This window comes from Antrostomus carolinensis, unplaced genomic scaffold (assembly GCF_000700745.2).
Source record: "Antrostomus carolinensis isolate BGI_N321 unplaced genomic scaffold, ASM70074v2 scaffold6147, whole genome shotgun sequence".
In the NCBI taxonomy this organism is placed as follows: Eukaryota; Metazoa; Chordata; class Aves; order Caprimulgiformes; family Caprimulgidae; genus Antrostomus; species Antrostomus carolinensis.
The window spans coordinates 73,597-84,166 of record NW_010329382.1 but is presented as its reverse complement, the minus strand read 5'-3'; the positions used below and the strand labels follow the sequence as shown (position 1 = coordinate 84,166).

General features: G+C 37.9%; 1 protein-coding gene across 1 annotated transcript in view; it reads left to right on the top strand.

Annotated features, from left to right (window-relative positions):
- The window catches only part of SEMA3D (semaphorin 3D), a gene marked incomplete at its 5' end in the record, with an annotated part of 60,917 nt that overhangs the window by 23,221 nt on the left and 27,126 nt on the right, over positions 1-10,570 (top strand). The window contains 3 exons of the mRNA XM_010172542.2: positions 1,014-1,128; positions 1,593-1,662; positions 3,025-3,169. Coding sequence (XP_010170844.1) covers positions 1,014-1,128; positions 1,593-1,662; positions 3,025-3,169 — 330 coding nt within the window. The remainder of the gene's footprint in view (positions 1-1,013; positions 1,129-1,592; positions 1,663-3,024; positions 3,170-10,570) is intronic.

The window sequence follows — 10,570 nt, the reverse complement described above, 5'->3', positions numbered from 1 at the left end:
CTGAAATATCATTGCTCTTACAATTTTCAGTATGAAAAAACAAAAAACAAAAAAAATATTGTAGCTTAAATAATATTGCAGAACCTAAGTAGATCTGTTATTTGGGGCCAAAGTGGACAGGTAAGTGCCATTCATTAGATTTTTCATGTACTCAATGGAAAGTAAACTTCCAAGCAAACTCTTAGTTCCAGCTTCTTAAAATTTGAAACTTTCTTCTAAGATCCACTCTCCCCACACTTCTTTACTGATCCAAGTCAGTAGAAGAACACTTGCCCTTCAAAAAGTACTTAAAATTTCAAGTGACCCTTTATAGATTATTTTTGTTTGTTTGTTTGTTTGTTTTTCCCTCTAGTGACTAAAATAAATTTGGGCAAATATGCTAATACCTTAGAAACTCATAGTAAAATAAATGGGGAAAAAAAAATCACGTTTGTGGAGGAGAGACTGATAGTTCCATAACAATGATTATTAAAATAATATGACTGGTTTTCCCTGGAATGTGTACAATGTGTACACAAAAAAAAACAGTGCAGTATTTACACTGCAAGAGCTGCTGATGGATGTCGTTTTTCTTTTTTTTTTAAATCTTTCCTAAATATTCTGTATTATTATTGGTTTTGTAAAGAATTCTTGAAGAACAACTGATTGCAAAAATTAGCACCACAGGGAACAAGAAATCACATGGTATAGACATATGTTTTCACATCATTCCAGCTGCAGAGCTGGTGAGAGAACTTTGCAAACAGATTTGGATATAATTGGGAAATTTGGATTGCCCACTCTCTGAGCTGAGAAGTGACTACTGGAGCTACTTCTAAAAAGAATGTCCTACACTGGTTTTGGAGGAATAAAAAAACAAAAACCAACAACACAATAAAAAAATACTTTGTTATTGCTGTACTAAGATCTAACTGTGCTATCAGACTGAAGAAGCACAGTCAATACCAAATATCGTAAGTTTAAGCTCTTCTTATTTGTTTAATATTTATGTATTTTAATTTTATTTTTATTAGAATGATATGGGAGGTCAAAGGAGCCTAATAAACAAGTGGACTACTTTTCTGAAAGCCAGGCTTGTGTGTTCAATACCTGGTCCTGAAGGAGCAGACACACATTTTGATGAGCTGCGTAAGTTGGTTTATCTTTAATGGTCTATTTTGACATCAGTATTGCTTGGGGGAGTTTTGTTGTTTGTAGAAGCATTGTGTCTTGTTCTGATTTAATTCCTCTTCCAAACAGTGCTGGCAATATTTATGACTTTGATCAGAAGTCCCTGATTATAACTGTAATTAGTCTGATCAGAAATATAGGGGTGTGATAGTTCCACTGGGCTAGCCAGGACAGGGGGTTTTCCCTTTCACTGCAAAAATGGGAAAGTGAAAATCTGATTCTGTATAAAAAACAGACTATCTACAAATGGACAAACCTCAGAATATTAGCACAAATTCACAAGACAGAAATTAAAATTCAGTCCAAAATAATGCTTTGTTATATATTTACAAATCTCTAAATTATAGATGGTAGATGTAAAAATATTCAAGGGTTGTTTAATTAAAAAAAACAAACAAATAAAAACATTTTTCCCATTGCAGAAGATATATTCTTACTTTCTACAAGAGATGAGAGGAACCCGCTTGTATATGGAGTCTTCACTACAACAAGGTATGCATTAGGATCACGTTTGCCCCTGGAAATAAATGCTGAAGTTCTTACTCAGGCCTTTAGTTAATCCCTTCTATTACTAGATCCTGATTCCTGAGAGCAGTGAGAGACTATCTGAATAAGGCTTGCAATAATGGGACTGTAGTCACTAAGGACAATATTTTCAGAAATAGAAATAATAAATTATGTCCCTAAGCCTTTGTGTGCCTGACTTCTGAGAATGATTGCAAAAAATAATAAAAATTTAACAATCAAAAGCATGCTAGTTAATTTCAACCTTATCTAGTTGAATCTACAAATTTCAGCTGTATTTATTGAGCAACCTAGAGTTACTGTTTAAGAGAAATCATTGTCATGAAGCATTATTTCTGTAAGCAACAACTTGACATCAGCTGTTTCTTAGAATCAAAACCTACTGTGTTCTAAAGTGATATTTCAGTGTTTTTATAGACAAGGTTGATGGAAGAATAACCCATCTTTGTCTCAAGGAGCTAGATTGATTAATTAATTAATGAACCACTCCACTGGAATAGTGAGGTGCTCTACACAGAATTGTTGGAAAGGAAATAAAGAATTATTTCTTTTGTCTCCAGAAACTTTGAATTAAGTGCAGATAAAAAGGACTAGCCAAATTCTGGCTGAACAGTGTGAGTACAATGAAGAACTGCCAAGGCACTCCTTAACTCAGAAGCAGTGGCTCCATAGAATATATAACCACATGAAATATTTAAAATTGAATGAAATGTTGCACAATGAATGAAATGGCATATGAAGTAACTAAAGTACTTGTATGAAGTAACTAAAGTACTTGCCACTCAACAACCTGGCATGGTATTATTTGAAAAACTGAACTCTTTGTTTTTTTTTTGTTATTTGGTTTGGTTTTTGTTTGGTTGTGGTTTTTTTTTAGAAAATACATTAAAAAAAGGAAAAATGCATAGAAAAACAAATAAATGTTGATTTCTGTCTCTTTTTAGTCTGTCCAATGCAACTTGTAATTCTCAGGCACACCACCTGTAATATCACTAATATACGGACTTCCAGATGTGAACACAATGTAAATGAATTTTCATTTGCAGAAAATTCTAATCAAAGTAGCTAATAAGTGATAACTGGAAAATGCCAGATGCTAGAAAAAATGGCAGTCTATCAAGTGGTCCATGTTTCAATAGAGCAAAGCTTTAAACTGTAATGACAGTAGTTATCAGACCTGTACACATTTTTTGTTGTTTAGCACCACTTCTATCAACTCTCAGGTGTTGATCCAAACCCCATTACTCTGTGGAATTCATTAATTCACTGTATGACGCATGCACTGAAGAGGTGTATACAATCTGCATATCAATCCATCTTCTTTTTCAGCTCTGTCTTCAAGGGCTCTGCAGTTTGTGTGTACAGCATGGCAGATATCAGAGCTGTTTTCAATGGCCCTTATGCTCACAAAGAGAGTGTAGATCATCGTTGGGTACAATATGAAGGTCGCATTCCGTATCCCAGACCCGGTACAGTAAGTGTCTCCTTAATTACACACTTCTATTTTTACTCAAAAGCAATCATACTTTGCACCCCTCCCCAGATTGATAATTCAGATTTTCCACTCAGGATATTTCAAAATATCCTCTCAACCCTTTCTCTTCCGTTGACAGCTCAGTCTTCTACCTACCCTGTATGTATATAAATATACTTCTTTCCATGTTTCTGAGATAACATTATGTCCAGACTGTCTATTTCCTGATTGTCTCTCATATTGTGATCTCCTACTGTACAGCTGTATTTCTGTCTGTTGGGATCACCTCTAAGACACCAACACTTCATAAAAAGCCAAAGGCATTTCTTTATGGAGTATTAAGTTATGATGAGGTATTTTATTTAAAGTCTGGTATTTCTGTTATCTCCGTGCCTGTTAAAACCCTGTTCCTTGAGACATGGTCATTTATTCTGCTATGTGTGTTTGTGCATGTGTTGTGTTTTGAAGTAAAATAAGGAATTAGTTGCTGGAGATTTTATGTGATGAAAGAGAAGTGATAGGAAGAAAAGAGATGTTTAGTATCTGGAAACACTTCTAAATCCTAATCTCTTAAGACTTTAGATGTAATGATTGGGCCAAAACAAAGAGGAAAATGTTGAAAGAGTTATTAAAGAATTCTTCTCCACTTCTGTATTGGTATTAAATTTGGAAAAGCATAGATGTACATTACAGCTGAGGAAGAAAATGTTATTTCCAAAAAATACATCTATTTTAAAAAGTCATCACAACTTTGAGCAACCCTTCATACATATAATGTAAAAGAGCAATGATTTAAGAATAAAATAGATATTATATAATGTTATTTTTTATTATCTATAATGTAAAGATAGCTTTATATTATCTTGGTTAAGTATTCAGTGTACTAGGCAGCTGTATAAATCCAGGCAAGCACTGAGCTACTGAGGTTGGACTGCTGCTGGTACCCTGCCTAGAAGCCATCTGGGTGTTTCTGCACTATTTCTCTGACATCAGTACTAGTGTGACTTCTGCTTCAAGCCACATTATCTAGCTTATTTAGCTCTTATTTTCACGCTTTTCCATATGTCTCTATGTGTTCTTCATCACCCGTCCAATGAACCCCATTGCATCATCCGAGCCCATGCTGTTTGCTGCACTCCGTGGTCCCAGGCTTCAGCAGGTGAAGCCCCGAGCTCTCAGCTGCAGGCGAGTCACAGAGGGCTGCTCTCTCTGTAAAGAATAAGGCAGCACCAGAGACTGATTTGGCCTGCCTAGGATCTGTGCTGCTGGGGCAAATGTGGCCCTAATTTAGACAATTTAGGCACTGTAGGCTTATGCATCTTTCTCTCATGCAGAACATATAGTGACCCCAGAAAAGAAGATTACATTTAATTTTTTTTTCTTTAAAACATGTGCAACTCCATTACTGGTTAAGAAATGCAGATGCGCTTAGTTTTCAGTACAAAAATGGTGCCAGTGAGAACAATAGCTGGTCCCATGGCATCTAAAGAGATTAAAATAACTCTCTTGAAAAACTCAGAGTGCCCCATAAGGATGAACACTCTGCACAGATAGACGGGTCATAAGCTCATTGCATTTTTGAGTGTATTAGCCATCACATGGTTGAGCTGGGATCCACAAAGAAGGAAACATGTCATGCTGAAACATGTCAATGCTGATCTTTATCACTGATTTGAGTATCCATGCTTGCAAGTATTTTAAAAGTTAGAAAGTTTAAAGATAAATGGATATTTTCCATAAGCTACCCCTTAACTTTCCAGCTGCCTCCTTTAAGCACCTGATAACAGCTGTGAGAAAATGATCTCATAAAAATCCTTAGGACCTCCATACTCATTGGATTTCTGTAGGGGTTTGCCTGACCAAGGACTGCGAAGGGAAGTTGATTTTACTGAAGAAAGATCTCAGAAGAAAGATATCTGTAGTACTTGCTATGTAGATAAGGTAAATATATTGCTGCATAGTTATTCGTCTTTTGTCTTAGTGAGCTGGAATGCAACATACTTCAGGCTCAGCAGTTTAATATAGAGTACCCAAAAAAGTAGATTCATGCTGTGCTCTCATCTTATAATGGGCTATGCCAAATCTCTGCATATGAACAGATTTAGGCTGGGATCTGAAAAAGCAGCACAGTGCTCAGAGGCAGGGGAAAGAAGCGGCATGCTACACCCCTGCAGAACACTGCATCATGAATGCTGAAATGCTCTTCTTTAAAGGTTAATTTCATAATTTCTTGCCAGCTATGGGTGGTTCAGGAATGCTCAGAACAAAGCCAGAGAGGGATAATCTATCCTTTTTTTAAGTTCCTAGAACATTTTTGAAATTTAAGGTCTACCTAAGTGTTGCCTACAGTTAGCATAGCCAGCACTGACCTGATTTTATATTTATATTTTAAGTTACTGGCGAAGTCTAAAAATGGCTGTACTGGAAATGTGTTTCCTTTGATGTTTGACTTTCAGAGAGGCATTGACTTCCTTTCAGCATTTATACAGAAGCAGGAGACTGCTTACCCTAATTTAACTTTCTACTCAGCTGCCTTTATCTCCTAAGTAAATAAAGCTGTTCACTATAGAGGCTGTGACTACTTTGATATTGAAATTTTGACAAAATGCTTCCTGTGGCAATTTGTGTCAGAGATAAACTCCCAACATGACCATGATATCATGTCTTTGCAATGCCGAGCGGTGTGCAGGCAGCAGGAGTCCCTGCCCGCCCAGGGTCCTGGAGCTGTGGTGTGGTCTGCCTGCCCTCTGCCGTCCTTGAAGACCCGGGAACAGGGTGAATGGGAATCTCCAGCATGCTTCACACCATTGACACTGCAAAATGCACAGCTTTTTCACTCTTAATTTCTCCCAGTGGTATTAAAGAACAAGTGGAAATAATGGGAATAAAACAAGGCTTCAAATCATTTCAATTTGGAAACTGGGAAAAAAAAAAAAGGAAAAAAAAAAAAAAGAGAGAGCTAGAAAAAACATGCAGCAGCCAGCCCCAACACAAAGAACAATTTGAAAACCAAGAGACCTTTTACTCTATCTTCTTCAACTGTTTAAAAATTGGACTTGCATATCTGCAGCTGTCCCCAGATAACAAATCCAATTTTCTTTCAGTCTCTTAGGGTTTCACCCAGGAAATTATCCATTGATAAAGAAATCATCAAGGACTTCTTTAAAGTATGTTCTATGTACTGAATCAGAGTTTTTATAATGCCTTCCTTCCCAGTAATCACAGAAAGCATTTGAACAAGATTTTCAGTGAATTAGGAGGAAAAAACATTTTTAGCCTAGCTATTTAGCTGTAACCATTGCAGTTCCAGAGCAACTCACAGTGCCCATTTGGAAATTTTGATGGGAAACAAAGGAGCCATCCTCATTTCATTGATGGTGAGTAAGTATCATTAAGGTCAGATCTTTAGAGGAATATCAGTGTTTAAAGATGCTGATTAACATGGTCTAATCTACTGCAGAACCTAGACTCTAATGCTGTCCAATGAAACACCAAAATTTTTGTTAGATCTGGATGTTTTACTAACTGATTTGCCAAAGGTTCAAAACAAAGCTCTGGATCAGCAAAGGAAGATTCTTGCAGTCTAAGTCACTTCTTAGCTACAAGAAGAAACAGCCCAGCACGTTGCTTTTGTCTATTTGAAGGTATTATGTCTCTTTCCAATTCAGATCTGAATATTGTTCTGAGCTCCTGAATTCTTTGTGTATTTCTTTTTAAAACAAATTCCCTTACTAGTCCCCAGATTCTCCTATGATATTTTTCTTCTTTTCCTGTCTCAATTGCTTTTTCTCCCTTTCTTCAGTGAAACCCCTTCCTTTATTTCTTCTGCTAATCTAGTGCACAGGCTGATCGAAATGTGGTGTTCATCCCATTGGGACTTGGCTGAGCCACAGAGAAATACCGTTTGCCAAAAAGCCTCCCCCTGTTCTCCTGTCTGGTTAGTGTTGCTGCTTTAATAAGTGTGTTCATAAAACACTGAGGGTTGCACAGGTTTTTCTTGTTATTTTTAGACTTATCTTCCTCTTTCACCTGATCTTTTATGGGATAGACTGCGTTCTTTGCTTCTCCAATTCCTCTCTCCTTTGATCTCTCCACTGTAAATGGGGCTGCTTAATTAAGTTAAATGTTTCACTTTATAGGTTTATTTTCCTGAGAAAGCCTCCTCCACCTCCTCTTACTTACCAACCTGTTTTCCCCAACATGAATCACCTTTCTATTCATAGCAGCCTTTTGAAATGCTGAGAATCCAGTCACCTTCTTGCTTGCAGAGGTCAGTGGAGAATTGCAAAGTGCCACCTGCAAAGTCAAGTTCATTCACCTAACTGTTCTCAGCCCAGTTAGCCTCAGATTAATGCTCTCTTATGTCAGCCTTTTCTATCAAAAACACAGGTGTGTTAAATGGAAAAGCAATACAAAGTGCTCCAAAGAAACACTGGAACAAGGCGGGACAAATCTAGCACATCCAGTGGGATGCAAACTCTATCTTAAACAAAAAGGGGGGGGGGGGGGACTTCAATTTACTTGTAGGAATTTTTTTGTTTGTTTTGTATATGCTTTTTGTGGTGAGAGTGAACTGAGGTTGATTCCATTCAAAATTTGCACTGTTTGTCTCCTGCAGAACCTGACTCATTCCCCTCCACCATGCTCTCTTCCAGACTTTCTCTGAGTAGATGCAAGGCTCTCATGAAAGTATCCCTGCTGAGTGTCCAGTTCTTCTGGCACAACCCATCCATCCTGTAGAGAAGCACTAAGGCTTTTTGCAGGCATATCCAAACACAAAATGTACTGTGCAGCTCTGATCAGACTACAGAGAAGAAAGTACATGGTATTTAGGCCACTCAGGAACCCAAGTTTCATCTTCAGAATAACTTATGGTTGAATCTCTAGTGCCACATAAGTGCATAACCCCTGAGAGTCATCTCTTAGCTGTCATTTAATCCACAGGAGATCATAAACCTATAAGTACTTCATTTTCTAAAGTACTTCTTGGCATCCTGGAAGCTCACACCAGTCCTCAGTGTTACATCTTAACCCTCAGTATTTGCATTTCTCTATAAACTTATACAAATAAAGTTCCATTTGTTGGGTGGTGAGAGGGTCCCCATTTAACACAAGAGTGACTATTTGAATATAATTCTTCTGTTTCTCTGCTTTTTGCTTGGTGGATCAATGATAAGGGAACTTATTTAGAGCTTGGAAGATTTTGCATTACATCGTAAGAGAATGCTGACTACAAGGTCATCTCTCCTTGCTGATTAAATATTTGTTCCCTGAGAGCATGGGAGAAAGGGACCATTAGGTTAATTCATTCCCTCTCAGGCAAGTTCTGGTGCTCAAGTTCCTACTACACTTAATATAAAATAGAGAGCTTTTTGGAGGAAAACAGATCTTCTCCCTTCCTGGTTAACATCTGACCAACATTCTTACTACTTTTGACTAAGCTGAGAGGTCATTATGCCATGAAAAGTGAAACACCTTCAACAGGAAGGAGCGAGGAGCTCCTGGGATGGTTCTAGTCCATGTGCCTGGAATGGAAGGACCCCCCCCCCACACCCCAGGAGAGAAGCCCAGACTAAGAGATCTAATTCCCCGATATGGGAGAGAATTAAGAAATATTTCACTCCTTAAATGTTTCACATTATCTACTTCAGATGCTCCCAAGAAAGTGACTTGCTGGTGTGGTGCTTAGTTCTCCTTCTGAAATGCATAAAAATTCCCAGCCCAGATATCACAAAATCCACCAAGCAGATGCCTGCTGCACTCAATATTATCAAGTCCCTGTTGTGTATCTAGCCTATGGGTGTTTGAGTCTCATTGTTGAGTGGGTCTAAAGCTCGATGTAAAAAGTCACTTTTAAACGGGATTTTCAACACTCTTGAAATAGAAACCCCATTGAAGCACACAGGGAACAGCATTCTGTTTTAAGGTTGTCAGTAGACAGCAGCACTGATGAACTAAATGTGGATCATTAAATGAAAAGGACATTTTTTTTTTTTACATACTGTATAGATAGATTCCCAAATAATTGTCACAACTTTAATACGTGTTAGATCCAGCAGCTCTTACTGACTTCTCTGGATGGTGTGAAGCTCTACACAGTTTGGCAAATTGGAGGTTTATTTAGGAGCCTAACTTCTGGCACCAGCTTTTGAAAATCTTGGCCAGGTTTCCCACATAATGTTAACACAGTCACACCGTATGTCTCACTATTGTGTGAGATCTACACATCCAGCACTCTCATGCTGCAAATGTAATGACAAGTGAAAAAAAGAGAAAAGCTTGCATATGTGCAGTGTTGCTCAGTTAGTATGTATTTGCTTTTATTTGTGAAAGATTAGCCTTAATTTGCCACCTCCTGATTATATTGGGATACAAATAAAAGGTGAGAGAATAAAAGGTATCTTTGTAGATCATCTGGGATCAGGACTTAGTCCAGAGTGATAATTGTCAAATTGAGCTCACACAGAAGGCACTGGAAAAACTTTAAGCTATTGAATTGTTTCTTTATAAAATATATTATATGGTGAATAAGTCTCTTGCAGGATTCTTAACTAGCAGTACTAATTTTACTAATTTAATGTGATTCATTTTTCTTGATGTCAACTATCTAGAACAAAAGCATCAAATCCGAGATAGCTGTTTAGACTTCTCTGTCAGAAAGAGAGATAGGCACATCCTCTGTGGAGTTCATACACAGACAGGATAAGAATGTAGGTCAGGTGAGATGAATCCCATCCTGTTGCAAAAGTAGAAGATGCTGAGAGAGCACAGTAATGGTGTTATGAGAACTTTGATGGAGCCAAATTCTCTTGTAGTCCACATGAAACAATCCTGCCAACCTACTCCTGTGATATTTGATATAAAGGCAGATCTCTTATTGTCTCCAGTGGGATATGTCACGTATCTGAGACAGCATCTGGTGCTGATGGTGTAAATAAATGTCCTTTGTGAACTGGGCAGAGAACACCGATATCATTATCATGAGACATGCAGCAGGATGTGAACTCACATTTTCAGAGGTTAAAGGTTGCTTCACTAACCCACTTGGCCATTCAGCCACTACCATCATACATCCTATTGATTGCTATGAAAGGAAACACAAGCCTACAGGAATTGTTCTGCAACGATGGGTGGACACAGCTTTAAACAGGTGTCTGAGGACTTTGCCAAAGGGTGGCCAAAATGAATTTTTCAATCTCCTATTGCATCAATCATGCCACAGTGAGTGACGCCTCTGGAAATATCTCCTTTGGCCAAGCATAACAGGGTCACACCTGCCCAACTGTTCTTGGTGATTATGCTGTCTTAGGATGGGATCCAAAGCCCATCGAAATAATTGGAAAAGGCCCTGTTGACTCAAATGAATCTTTGGATCAGACCCTTAGTCCTTTTTTTTACTAA